Source organism: Nesoenas mayeri (assembly GCF_963082525.1).
Source record: "Nesoenas mayeri genome assembly, chromosome: 1".
Taxonomy (NCBI): domain Eukaryota; kingdom Metazoa; phylum Chordata; class Aves; order Columbiformes; family Columbidae; genus Nesoenas; species Nesoenas mayeri.
The window spans coordinates 55,963,688-55,978,534 of NC_137541.1; the positions used below are offsets into that span (position 1 = coordinate 55,963,688).

At 40.9% G+C, this 14,847-nt stretch overlaps 1 protein-coding gene across 1 annotated transcript in view; it reads left to right on the forward strand.

The window, feature by feature from the left end:
• Nucleotides 1–1,797: 1,797 nt before the first annotated feature.
• PTPRR (protein tyrosine phosphatase receptor type R) overlaps nt 1,798–14,847 on the forward strand; it is a gene marked incomplete at both ends in the record, with an annotated part of 148,050 nt that continues 135,000 nt past the window's right edge. The window contains 2 exon segments of the mRNA XM_080363735.1: nt 1,798–1,853; nt 1,855–1,940. Coding sequence (XP_080219861.1) covers nt 1,798–1,853; nt 1,855–1,940 — 142 coding nt within the window.

Consider the following 14,847-nt stretch of genomic DNA (forward strand, 5'->3'; position numbering starts at 1 on the left):
CCATATCTCAAGACATTTCCTCGGTGGAAAACAATTTTCTTAACAGAGTAGTGGTGAGTCATCTGGTCTTTGTGCCTTAGGGCTCTACAAGTGAGGTGAGTAGATACTGCTACAGTGCTCAATCATATGAAACCACAGCTGTCTCATCTGTAACCACACAGGGACAAATCAATACCATTAGCTTCAGTGGAGTTACCCTGTTGACACATTTGACCCTAAATCTTTACCTAGAACACACAAGGGTGATGACTTGTGCACAATAACAAAACATTAGAGGACTGTAAGTAAATTTTTCTTTTGTCTTTCCCTAGGAGCTGGCTGAATTGTAATCTGCACTGCACAGCTTATTGAGGGAAGTAAGTATAGTCTCCTACTTGTTTTTTCCACATATACCTCTGAGGCCTGGGCACATTGGAATTGCAGTTGTGGGTGCACAAGTGGGGTGCACTGCACACACAGATTTCTTTCTTTCACTTCTTTCAGCTTTCATTTCTGCTAGTCAGAACTAGTAGGATTAAACTGGAACAGGATGTGCTGCAGTTTGTATATACCCACAGCAAATTATCATCTCAGTAGAGGAGGCTTCAGAAATTTCACGACCTAGGAGGGCATCTGAGACACAATACCTACGAAAGATATTGCTGGGATGACAAGGCTCAAACACCACTGCTTGTTCAAACATCCCCTCCATCACTTTAATTCCCTGTTTCCGGCAGAGCTCAGCACCAAGTGCTGTATTCCAGCTCAAGTCTTGTCTCACTAGTGTTACTGTCAAGTGAACGACATAACTGTCTATATGTATGTGAACAGCCGTGTGGGGGCTGGCAAAGGAAGCTCATTTGCATACATACAGTCACACATGCAGTCGCACCTACATATCAGCCCCTGTGCAGACCTTCCCATCATTATACCAAAAGAATTACGGCACAAAGGTTCATTTAAAGCCAGTTAGAAGCGAGGAAGCTCTGTTATTTTCTACTCAGGACAAATCACTTCAGCTGCCGACCTGCCCGTGTGGGTACAGGGCTCGCCACATCCAGCAGTAGCCTGCAGACGGATCACTTGCCGAGCGACGCGTCTGCCACTGCCTCTCTAGGTTAGCCTTCGGTGGCTGTTTTGGCCAATTAAACTCAACTTTAGAAAATCATCTTGTTACAGGGCTGTTTCATGCTTGGCCTCTTTACGTGGGTCTCTGATACCCGTGTGATTGAATTTCCCAGGTGTCTCCTGAGCAGGTGTTGCATCAGTCTGATCTGAATCACTGCCTGGAGTTCAGCAGAATCCCAAGCAAATGTCACTTTATTTCTGTATCAGCCGTGATTTCCGCCACACAGTTTTTGCTAACTGCGCATTTTACAACACAACACGTTTCACAACATATTGGAGGGGAGGATTGCCTTCGCTGCAAGCACAAAAGCCACACATCGTCAAAGCCTCTCTCCCATACACGCCAGATCTGAGACGAGCCTCAACAGCGCTGCAATATTGGGGACGTGCGAAACCCACCGCTTCGCTGCAGCAGCCGGGAGCTGAGGGAGAAACCGCCCCCCTCGCTACCGCCTGCAGCCCATACAGGCGGCTGGAACCGGAGATCTCCCCTTTCGCCTCTTATCTCCGGACACTTCGGCTCCGCACGGCCCTTCCACAACTCCATCTCCCCGTGGCGTGGGGGGTCTCACCCGGTCACCCCCGCTCCCCGCCCCCGGGCTGGCCCCTCGCCTCACCCCGCGCCGAGCAGGCAGGTGAGGGCAACCGCCCGCCCGCGCGGCGCTGCGCATGCGCAGCCGGCTCCCAGGCATGCTCACTGCCGGGGCGGGGGGCAGCGGGACGCGGTGGCGCGGTGCTGCCCGGCTCCCCTCGCCTCAGCGCGGCTCGCACCATGCGGCGGGCGGCCGCCTGCCTCCGGGCGCTGTGCCTCCTGCTCCACCTCCGCGCCGCAGGTGAGCGGGGGCGGCCGGGGTCGACCAGTGGGGCGGGGAAGGCAAGGCGGCGTGCACCCGCTTGCGCCCGGCGGCGCACCTGTTGTGGCGGGGTCGGCCGCGCAGGGGGGAAGCTCGGGAGCAGCTGCCGGCGTCCGACCGCCGCCTGCCCCGGGTGGGCAGCGGGCGGGCGGGCGCGGACGCCTTTCAGCACCGCGGACAGCGGCTTCCCGCGGCTTGGCGGGCGAACCCCGCTCTGCGCGCCCAGCGCCCCGCGGAGCGGCTGCGCCACGGCCCCGGGTGGCGTGGGGCTGGGGCTGGGACTGGGGCAGCGGAAGAAAACCGTCCGTCTTGATCCCTGACGTTGCCACTTGTGTTTGCTCGGGGCAGCGGGGTTTTTAGAAAGGGAAATTTCAGCTGCGACAGCAGTCGTTTGGGCTGTAGAGGGGATCATAAATCCTCTCTCTGCTTTGCTAGCAAAACGTGTGCCTCATTCAGAAATGTGGTGAGCGAAGAGCGCCCTAGTACGTGCATGAAGTTCCACTGCCAGTTTCATTCTAACAGTCATAGCTCATATTTCTGGCATAAACCTCAGGCTTCTTCTTAAATATTGAAAAACTGCTTGTTTTTCAGAGGGTCTATCTCTCCTGTGCAGATTTAAGTCTATATACTCTTAGGAAGGAAATAAAATCTGAGGTAACTATATAATTGAATTAAGTTCTCAATCAGTAAAGTTAAAGAGTTCATTTGTTTTATCCTTTATGGCAAGTATAGCTACTTCTGAAGTAGAAAATGGCTGTTGCACCCTGCTTTTAACTTCACTGAAGTTTAATTAAGGCAAACAATTAAATGCAATCCCTAGGTACTGACTTTTTTTCTCCCAGGAATGTTGCCTTTTGGAGCGATTTTTAAGATGCAGCTAATTTGCATTGTTTTATTGAAGAACCATTAGAAATAATAACTGAACTTCATGTCTCTTTTAATGTGGAAGCAAGGCATGAACATGTATGCACCTCCTAAATAAGCTGTGTTATGAAAATAGTTGTTTATAGGCTACAGCAGGAAGCAGGCACTGCATTCTTTTGTTTGCTGTTGTCAGGAGAAGTGGTTTGTCTCGGTTATTGGTATTTTATTGCCCTGGAATATTAGGCTACACGCCATAAAATCTCGGGAGCCTCTTTCCTGTATGTCTGTAGTTAGGAAGCTCATGCTGTTATGCCTGATATTCATATGTGGAAGAGATTATTGTCTGAAAGATAGGGAGCATTCGTGATCCATTTTAATAAAAGCCTTAAGCTGCTTTTGGATTGTTCTTTTACAACATGTATTAAAATGATCATCTGTACAAAATTAGTGTACAGCCTCTATTTGACATAACCTGCCTTCTAATCTCAATGTATCCTCTATTAATACTGGACTTTGCATTAGGTTTGATGTGCTTCATTTTTCTATCCTACTAATGGAAACTGGGTTTCTGTCCTGCAAGTAAGCCATTTACTTTCCTCGCTAAGTTTTGCTTGTTTCATTAAGTTGCTGGGAAAGCTTACAAACAAAACTTCTACTTTATTATGAAAATGTCCCTAATCATGAGAAAAAGAGAGGAAATTAGATATTTATTTGATGTTACTGTGTTCCCTGGGCAATCCTGGAAAACGATTGTATCAGAGAAGGCAGCAGGGAGGATCGACAGGAGCTGAATTCAACCATTGCATTTTGGGCACAGCTCCCATTGAGCACAAGAGCTGTGCTTCCTCTAAGGCAGGTCTGCATACACCTTGCTCCTGGTGGAAGTCGTTGAAGATGTCAGAAAAAGGAAATAACATAGCAAGCTAAAACTGCTGAGATTTCTCTGTTTCATCTGATGCAAGTAGAAAATTTGGTCTTTCATGGACTACTGCTATGGACATCTTTTATGTATAGCCTAAATATATGAATTATTGACGGTGATTTTGCAGCTTTGGTTGATGTGGAATCACAAAATGCATTCCACTTGCCACTAGTGCTAGGTCACAAAGTATATCCCAAATGTCAGGTTTTTTGTAATGTGATGGAAACTGCTTAGCTTTTTTTGTTCTGAGGCTGAATTTATATGAGGCGTGTTTCTAAGGAATGCTAAAGACACTGTCAGTAGGCATTAAGGAAACCTTCCTTGGTATTTGTTGGTGATAATAGATTTTAGAGAAAACATAAATCTACATTTACTTGAACTAATGCTACAGCAAAAAGGATTAATTCTCTAATGTGCTTTGTAATGGAAAGGTAATGGAAGTCATATAGCAATTCTGGTTTCTGTGGAAAGACAATTCTACTACAGTTGTGTTACAATAGCCACATATGTATGCACACAATAATTGAAAATATTTTTGTCAAAAATATTGTTGTCAAAAATTCACGCACTTAAAAAGGTGCTGTTTTACTAAGGTGATTTGTATACTGATTCCAATGAAGCATCACAGTTATGTAAACAGAAGATTAAATCCAGTTGTGCTGTTGGTATGCCCATATATTGCTTGCTGAAATCAGACAATTGTGTTTGCCGCTCTGAAACCAGAATTAGGCTCTTCTACTGAGTGCAGCACGTGAAGTAATCAGCCTATATAGAGCTTGCTGTTGGATAAAGACCTAAATCTGTAGCAACTGATTACAGGTCAGCATGAACCTTCAACTTACATTATGCATTGCATGAGAGAGTGCATGACAGCGCAGGTTATACTCTTTTTAGTAGGTATGATCTAATACATGTTCTTGCAATAAAAACCTAATGTCTCCCAAGATGACTAGGAAGCGTTGTTTCCTTGTAAAAGAATGGCAGGTGGTAGCAAAAACACAAAGCGATACATTAGACTAACTTGTAATTAGAGCCATTTGCGTCATCCAGATTACTCAAATAATTAACTATTTCACCTCATTTTCTTTTTTAACAAATTTTGTGAAAAGAATTAAAATATATGATGAATTAAATATCCAGTCATGGGAAACAAGCTAGGAAAATCAACTAGACTAGAAAAAAATCTTAGTTAATTATATCACCGTATGAACTCACCACCTTATGTTAAAATTCTCTCTTTGGGAGAGAATTTTTGCAGAATTTGCTTTTAAGATTAACAAAGCTGGGTCCTGGAAAAGCAAGGAGCTAAAAACTGAAGATTTGTTCAGGTCACCTAAGTCATGATTTCTTGAGCAAAGGACTTACACTGGCTTGCTATGGGCTTCTATTACCTCATTTTATTATTCTCTTCATCAGTGAAGACATACATTGACAACCTTAACTCCATGTGGACCAATACTTCCCTACTAGCCTTTTCAGAGAGGAAGCTTGTAGATCCTTGTCTCAACCTCTTGATGGATCTGTTCCCCAAGCTTGTCACCTGAATCAGGTAAAATTCCGGGTAGGAAATAGTGACAATGCTGTAAGAAACTGAGGATTGCTTGTATCAAACCTGAAATTTCTTTGACGACAAACTAACACTCCTTTAGTTATAATTCACTATGTGTAGAAACGTATTTTATAAATATTCTAGACCAGTTCTTAGTTGTTACCAAAGTCCACAGGGTGATCTAATAAATTCAGCTGAGCAGAAAGTAGTATTTCAGCTTTCCTAGTCAAACACCTGTGTGGTGTTCTTATAATTGGAAATTACTTGAGTGGACCATGGTTTCTACTTAAGCTTTGGGGGCCTATTTTCTAAAAAATGCACAAGCTCTGTTACAAAAGCAAGAAGATCTGGGGACTGTACTTCTAGAGCTGAGGTGAGATCTGCACAAAATGCATTTGCTATCAGATCCATTTCAGTAACCTCACACTAATAAGTGAGTACTGCTAGCTTCTAAATACATTTAGAATGAATGTGAAGGAGCTATTGATTTTTAAAATGTCTTGGAATTCTGCTTCATTACACTAACATAATCTAAATGAAGCTGGTACTTAAAATTGCCTTCTTTAGAAAACCCATTGCTGGGTCATGAGTGGGTGTTTTTACTAGAATAGACATTTGTGCCTTTTATTAGTAGACTCATGGATAATCAGAGGGTAGTCATCTGTCTCTTTAAAGGTTCTGTTGGGGAGAAATACTTTTATTATTAATATTTTTCAGGAAGTATTTAGTTGGAAAATAGAGTCTTGTCATGTTTCTACATGTGGAAATTCTTGCTACTCATCTTCTACAAGAGTTTTATGTTCAGTATATCCATTAGGAAATTATTGAGCTTTGTGATCTTGTAATCCCTGCCTAATTTCATTTGTTTTATTATGAGAAGACTGAAATATCTTAGACAGCAAAGGCTGGTTCCAGCTTCTCTAGAGAGTGAAGCAGGAGACTTGCTGAAAAAAAACGCGAAATGGGCTCTTGGAGGAGTTTTGTCTCTCTAGAAAGCATCTAACAAGACAGCAGTGGGTGGCCCTGTTTGGTGGAGTTCCCCTCCACAAGGATGTCATGAGGCTTGATATTGGGGACTAGACTTATAAAGTACAGTCATTGTTCTGTAGGATTTTCAGCATGGCTTTGGAATAAGTGCTTGGAGAAACTCCATAAGATCTGCTCAGAAATTCTCAGTGTGATTTCCTACAGTACTACTACAAAAACCCGCAGCCAAAACCTTAAGAGTGAGCTTGACTTCCCTTCATACCAGTTACTGATTTCCATGGAGATACTATATGTTTCATGGAGATATTATATATTTACATCCACATTATGCAGAGCAGAAATTTAGCCACAACCTTCATTTGGAAAATGACAGTAATCACAAAATTAGCAAATAGATGCAGCACTTTCTCACACCTTCTGGAAAAGAAAAAAACATTCTGATGTGAGACTATACAGTACATTAGTGCCAGGGCATAAGTATGGCAGAATACTTAAGTGCCTTTGGGACCACTGGCTCATCTCTTAATTCACATGAGTAGACCTAGTGAAATCAATGCTCTCTGGTATCCAGTTTCATTATTGACATATAAGGCAACAGGCCCATAAAACGACATGCAAAGTGTCTTTTTGAAAAAGATACCACTCATGCTTAATTCAAATTCACTGTAGCTATGGATATTTTTGGCCAGAGCAATTTTTTTTCCTACTGAAAAGGACGAATTCAGCAAAAGTGAATTTGCAGTTGTTTCTGTTTTCAGCAGATTGCGTATTAGCAAAGGAAAAAAATTTCCTTGCAATCATCTCTTTCTCCCCCTCCCTCTCTTGTGTGTACTCCCTCCCTTTCTCAGGGGTGCCCTCGCCCTCTCTCATACGTGTGTGCAGGCACTTGCTCACTCTCACATGCACAAACACACACAGAAGATGAATTCTATCTACCCCTGCACTCACAGACACACACACATACACATTTTGTACTGATTGATTTTGTCTGAATTTTTTGGTTTTGGTCAAATGTTCTGAACATTTTGTGTTAAGGGCAAATCAAAATATTTTTCCAAATTTTTACAATTGATCTGTTCTTAACTCTGGCATAGGTTTTTTGCTCTGAATTTTGACGTGTCATGGGTACTGCTCCACTGCTGCAAAAGGCCTGGCCTTTTGCTTACTGGACCTAACTAGGAAAGCACAGAAGCCTTCCTATGAAGGACTGTGACCCTCTAGCCCTGTGATATGGTGTTGCCTTTGCTAGTAACAAAGCCATGAGCTTTGTTCTGAGTTTGCAAGGCCTCATGACTGGGGTTTGTCAGGCCGGCTCTGCTGGTGCTTTCCTTGAGCTGCCTGTTTGACTTGGTTTAGCTCTGACAGCACTTTATCTAATTGACCCAGCATCCGTATCTGTTTTACTCCTGTTTATCTTTGTGTGGTGCAACTTTGGTTTTGTACGGATATCAGTAACACAGGCCTGGTACAACAGCAAAGGCACTGAGGGTGGAGGCATGGAATGGGACAATAGTGCAGGCGTGGGACAATAAGAACTGGGACAATAAAAACTGGGGTATGAGTTTGGCATGGAGGACCCATGCTGTAAATAGCTTACTAGTAGGTAAAAAGGCAGACCTGGAGCTTGAAAAAACTGGTTTTAGGGTTTAACGAAGAGAACAAAGAAGTAGTATCTAACATACATATGTAGCACCATTTATAGTAAATTCAGATGTAACCTGGAGCTGCAGACCAGTTGAAGAAAGATAAAGGTGTAAATGCTTGTTTGCAAATACCTATGCCTTCCTATGGATGGAAGAAGAGAGGAGGAAGAAGAATCCATCATATTCATCCCAACAAAGGACTCCAGATGCTGACAGCTCCTCATAACATTCCCCCATTGCCAACACCAGTGTGAAACCACTGGCCTTAGGACCCAGAGAAGCAGCAAAGGGCGAGCATAACACCAGAGAAAGGGATAGACAATTTTAATTGTATTATTGCCATAATTCTGACCTTTTCTGCTTTATTGTTCTTTGATTTTCTATATAAAACAGATCTTCTTGAATTAGATTGTTGAGATTTTCATTATGCTAACAATGAACTCTCAGCTTTACTTACATGTATAAGGTGTACTTCCTCTTTGCTCATGAACAAGACTTTGAAGGTAGCAGGACTGATAAACTTCTGCTAGCTGAAAGAGGTCATGAGAAGCTATGCAGGATCATTCCCAGTGAAAGATCATTACATCTAGCAGCCTGCTTTGTGTAGGGAACATCTTCATTTGTGTTGCTCCAACAGGTTTTGTCTTAAGAGGAAGCTGTGGTGTGAAGGAAGGATCAGGCTTTGTATTTTGGCATTATTCTCTGACTGATGGAAACAATCACAGCCTGCGAGTCCCTCTGCTACAAGGACTGTTATGTGTGGGAAAGTATTTTCGCAGGTGAATACTTTTGTTAGTTCAAAAACTTCCAATGTGTTCCTTCATGCATGTGCTACCAAACCAGCAAATGGATTCATATTTTTTTCCTTTTCAGGTTTGCCTGATTTGCCTCACCTCATAAGAGTATGTTCTGTTGTCTAGCTAATAGAGAAGTAATATTTTTTGCCACTGTTTAACTGCATTTTATTGCTAATAATTCTTGGTCCACCTTGTTAAAGTTGAACAGTAGTTTGTGTTTACCTAAAACTGCATAGTCCATCCTAATGAGATTTAGATTTGATTAAGGTATTGCTTTACTGACAGTAAGATATTCTGTTAACTAGACAGTACAGATGCAGGCATATAGCCTCCAGACAGATTTTGTTTTCATTTGTGCTTTCAGCATCATTTAAAACATTTTTATTTCCCATCAGATATGTTGACTCCCCTTGATATATTTTAGGTTTATTACTGATAAGATAAATGAACAAGGGATAAAGCAGCAGACTTCTGTATCTTTTAAAGTCACAGTCAAAAGAAGGTCCCCCTGCCTGCAACCTTCACAGCCCAGAGAGGACAAAGGTCTTTTGAATATATAGTAGTGTTCATCCTGTGTCTAGAAACGACCAGTAGTTAGCATTTCCCTTAGTATCTTTGTCATTGGTACTCCTGAGAATTAGACTCATGCTCTCAAAAATGGCTAGCGTGATACTAAGTATTTTGGCACAGATGCTAAGAGATTTTTTTTCCCCTTCCTCTGAGCCAATATCTACTTACTCCTTATACAGGCGAGAGAGAACTGCAAACTCTGCTTTGCAGGATGTAAGACCGTATCCATCTCAATGGACTAAAAAAAGGGCAATGAATCTCCTAGCTGTAGGAACACTGGCATTATTGGAAAGCATTGATCAACGGTCTGCATAAATACATTGACATGCCTCTCACGGTGACTCTGGGTGGCTGTTCAAGAAGTGGTGAACCATTATGCAAGAGGCATTCAGAAACCAAACCTGTCCAAAGTCTGAGGCTGGTTTATAGGGTGTAGAGAAAGGTTGTATGGGACACACAGCATCTTTCAGAATGGTGAGCTAAACAGAAAGAAAGAAAGAATGTGGAGCTCAGGGTAAAAATTTTAATTATCAAAGTTTAGTAAGGCTTTTTACTGAAAATGAGAAATGATTTGGCAACAGCATGAAGTACTGTAACTCAACTTGCCTTTGAGTTAAATTTATCTTTGAAAGCAATCGGTCAAGTTTCAGCATGTTTTTCCCTTATGAAATGACTCTACGTTTTCTACCTTTTTTTGTCCAATTTCCAGCTTGTTAGCATGAAAATATCAAGCTGTGTAATACAGTACGATATCTGTAACTATGAAGAGACTTCAGTGTTATTACAGACTAGTTGTAGTATTGAGTGTGAGTTTTAAAACCTATGCACTATATGTCTGTATTCACTTGTGCATTTGGCTCAGTGATCAGGTGTAGCACAGCAGTTCTACCAATGGATTTGAGGTGACTGCGCTACTTACAAGTAGTAAATATACAGTATACTTCTCATTAAAGAAAATGGCTATGTTCAGGAACATACATTATTATGAATCTAATTTGTTCAGATTAAAACAAATAATAAGACTTAGGGTGATGACCTCAAATTGTTATTCAGACACTCATCAAGACACCATTATCTTGGCCCTATCAGGTTAACAAAAGAATGTTCTCCCACTGGGAATCTCCTTTTGCAGTTGAATAAAGTTCTGGTTTCTGGCTCTAGAGGATGTGAGATAAAAAAAAAAATCTGTAAAGCTTCAATATTTTTATGTTTTATAAAGATAAAACCCTGCTACTGTGTTACTGGCTTAATAATAGATTTTGATTACCATCAAGTTTTTACTGTGTCTATTTTAGATAAAGTGAAGGTATTTGGGAATTGAGAATCTAAGAATTTTCTGGCACGTTGCTGTAAAATAAAATGTCCACTGCCTGAGACTATTCAGGGAGACAAGACAGTCTAAAGAAAAGTGCCCACAACGTTTTTCTGATCTGATTTACTATTTATTGTAGGCTTTTATTTCTGCATGTGCAATACACATTTGTAGTGTAATACAGTCTGAGCAGTGTGTGCTGTCTAGCATTAACGTGATTTACGCATCTATTATAATGAGAAAATTTTGTGCTTCTCGTATACTGGGACCATGTGGGTATTTTACATGGACTTCTACTGGCCCACTATCCATCATACTTCTGTAGATCAGATTTTTTTTTCTTTTTAATTCAGGACAGAATCTTGTATTTTTCTGCAGACAACTAAGAAAATAAAGTGAACACATAGTTGGACCCAGCAAGCAGAACAGCTGGAACCAGCAGAACAGGGAGACTTGTATGTTTATTTCCCATTTTCCTTTCCAGGAAGGGTGTTGAGGGTGAAGGTGGCAACTGGTGGCAATGGTGGAAACACTGAAATTAGCACAAGCAGTGAAGATATTCAAGATGTAGAAAGTATGCATTCTACGTCACTTTGTAAGTTCTGGTTGCACTTTATTAATAGATGAAGTTGGTAGAGGTTCTAGAAGCAAAGTTCCAGGCACTGGAAATGCAACTAAGGATAATCTGATGTTTTGAGGAAGAAAAATACTGTTGTACAGGATAAGAGAAATTAAATAGGGAGGTTGCAGTGGAGGAACATGGAAGCAAGATCAAGACAGACTTTCTTGTTAAAAAAAAAAAAAAGTAAGAAAAAGCAGTAGCAGCATGTGAGAAGTTGCAAGGAAGAAGAAAAAGTCAACCAGTAGGAAAGAACAGAGGAAGAAGTGGCAATATTCATCAGGAGCCAGAGCCTAAGAAACAGAGTGGTGACCAATCAAAACATTGTACAGACAGAAGAACTGGAAGAAAGAATCAACAGATCATACTAGTCACATTGCAGCATATGTTCCTAAAGGTAATGGTTATTACATGAGTTGATCTAGATGAAGGAAGGGTAAGCTGTCTTCTGGGAGCAAAGGCAGATACAAACCTGCTGTTGAGAAGTTCTGATGTGAGTTTGAGTGTAGCCACTGATTACTGTTCATTTTGAACAATTTTCCAAGGACTTAAAAATAGTTATACTTAGCTGAGAAATAGGTGAAGATTCAGCATCTTTTTGATTAGAAGAAATCTAGTCTATTCTTCTCAATGCCAAGGCAGAATAAACTGTAATTCTTTGTAAATATACTTGATGGGAAGGATTTTTAGGAGAAGGAATAAAATTATTTTAGTTAAAGGTTGATATAAGAACTGGGTGAATATTATAAGTCAGTCATAAACAACTGCATTCTGAAGTAGAGTTCAAACAGGGTAGTGTGAGCAGAATATCAAAATTCACTTTAGGGTCAAGTTTTCTAAGCTTAAGGAAGAGATATCTCTAGGAAGTCTTTTTTTTTTTGAGTCCTCATTTTCTGAATTTCTGTGTATGTTGGGATATCTGAAGCTTAAAAGGCACTCAACTTTTTGCTATAATACTGAGGTCCTTCAGTTTTTCATAGCTTCTGTTGGTTTCCCTGTGGGCCACGAAGGAGTATTTGCTTTTTCTGTGTAGGTACACAACTTGATATGAGAATCCCAGTCTTCTCTCTCTTAAGGGTTGGTGACTGGCAGTATTTAAAGGTGGTGTGTAGCAGAAGTGCTGATGTTGCCAGTGACTTCTCCAAGTGTCTCGTGGATGCATACTGCTTGTGTTCAGAGCTGAAGCTTGAGGGGTGAAGGGATATTTTCCCCCTTCATGAGATTAAGAGGAAGCTTTGGGTTTCCCTGTAGTGTCAAGCGTGTCCTACTTGTTAGGGTCACCTGAGGCATCCATAGCAGTCTGGGAGCCAAAGTCCGATCTTGGTTAGGGCTTATCCACAGTCTACTAAGATGAATGGAGTTTTTTACATGAGACACTGTAAATACATGTGACCTACTTAAGCTACTGGGGCTATATGGACTTCTCAGAAAACCAAATTCAGCCTAGTAATTTTCTTGGAACATATTTGGATGTCTGTATTGGCAGCTCTTAAAAATAGATTTGTGTCAGTGCAAAGAGTATCTTGTGTAGTTAGACTTGTTAATTTTTCATTTCTACAGGATGGGCCATTACCCAAGTATGCTTTGTTGTCCATCTTGAAAATCTGCTGCAGTGGACTATACATTGAATCCACTGCAGGGACCTGTGTTACTGACATGATTTTTAGCATTCTAATGGAAGCGAGCCTGCTGGGATTTAATGGGAGATGGCGAGACTGCTGTTAAAAAGTACTGAGTTACATAAGCAGATGAGCTTTTCGGGGAGTTACTTTAACGATTGTTTTGTCAAAAATAAGACAACCTTTCTGATTTTGCTGTGTTACTCTGGGTTCTGTCAGGATTCTGAAGTCATACTTGGGATTTACCTTAATATTATGTAGTGAAGAATTTGGGCTAGTACTCAATTATATTACGTTTTCTGCTTCTTTCAGGAAAATAAATAAAATAAAAGGGGAATTTGGAATGTTAAAGTAGGTAGGAAATGCAATATAAAGAATTCCAGGACAACCACAGTGGTTTTGATTCCCTCAGAAACAAAGACAGCAAGAATGAAGTAAAGAGCAACCACAGACACCAAATGTGTCTGTAGTTTCACTCCTGCATATTATCTGTGATCAATTTTGGAATACTGGTTGTCTGTGAAGAAGACATGAAAATAAACTCAGCAGAGAAGTGACTGTGAGAAATCCTGATGTCGTTTTTATTTTGCCATTCACACAACTCTAAATCACAAGATAAGACCAGCCCTTGGGATGTTATCAGTAAAGCCACCCCCAACAAAGCTTAATGAGATCCCAGCAAACTTAACAGGCTTTGAAATTCATCCATCTCTAAGACTATACTCTGCAGTTTCTCTCTCTTTTTTATTTCTCCTACTCTCAGTTGTCTTCCCAATCAAAACTTGATATCAGCTGTACATGTGACCACCATGGTCATCTAGGAAATTGTCAGTGTTTGTTTTTACCATTTAAAAGAGTAGCTTTAGGTTTAGTAGCCTTAGCATCATACTTAGTAGCCTTAGCATCATACTTTATACTAGGAGGATCTCTAAGTGTACTGCAAAATGCAAGATTCTCTGTTCTGTTTTATTTGTATTGATTTTCTGATTATGTATGTTATGAATTGCTTCACCGCCTACTGACATGGACCTGCTTTTGACAGAGAATGCATTTCCCAATGATGCATTGCAATACTAGAGCACAGATGAAGTATTGTCCTTGATTTTCCTAACCAAAATTTCATGAGGAAATTAGGTCAACAGAATGTAATTACCTACACTGAAATCTCCTAAGGGCACTGAGTAGAGCTGTGCAAATGACTGATTATTTTGATTTACTTACAGAAGCAAAAAAATTAGAGGCAAAAATCAGTCTGAATAGAACAAAATGATTTCTTGTTCAACCTGAATTGAAACATGTTGTTGGTTCTGAGCTGTTCTTCATAGCTCATGACGAGAATTAAAATAACATTGATTGTTTAAAATTACTGCTTTTAACTAAAAAAATAGCTGACCCAATCAGTGCACAAATGCAACATTGCCATTAACTCCATGTCCTGGTTTTGTCTGAAATAGAGTTAATTTTCTTCCTGGTAGCTGGTATAATGTCATGTTTTGCACTTAGTATGAGAAGAAAGTTGGTAATACACTGATGTTTTGTTTGTTGCCACATGATAGTTACATCAAGTCAGGGACTTCTCAGACAGAAGGCTGCAGGTGAACAAGAAACTGGGAGAGGGCACAGCCAGGACTGCTGACCCCAACTGACCAATGGGTTTTCCTCGCCATGTGACATTATGCTCAGTATATAAACTGGAGTTGGATGGGGGGACAAATACTCCTGCTCAGGAACGGTGGTCTCTTGGTGTCATGGGTGGTGAGCAACTGCATTGTATATCACTAGTTTTGCATATGTTATTTTTTTTTTCTTCCCTCTTCCTTTACTGTCTTATTAAACTGTTCTTATCTCAATCCATGAGGTTTTTTTCCTTTCTGATTCTCTTCTCTATCCCATTTGGGGCTGAGGAGTTAGCAAGCGGCTGCATGGTCCTAGTTACCCACTGAGTTTAAACCACAACACTCCAACTGCTTCTGAATAAGATATTCCAGGCTGATCAGAGTGAGC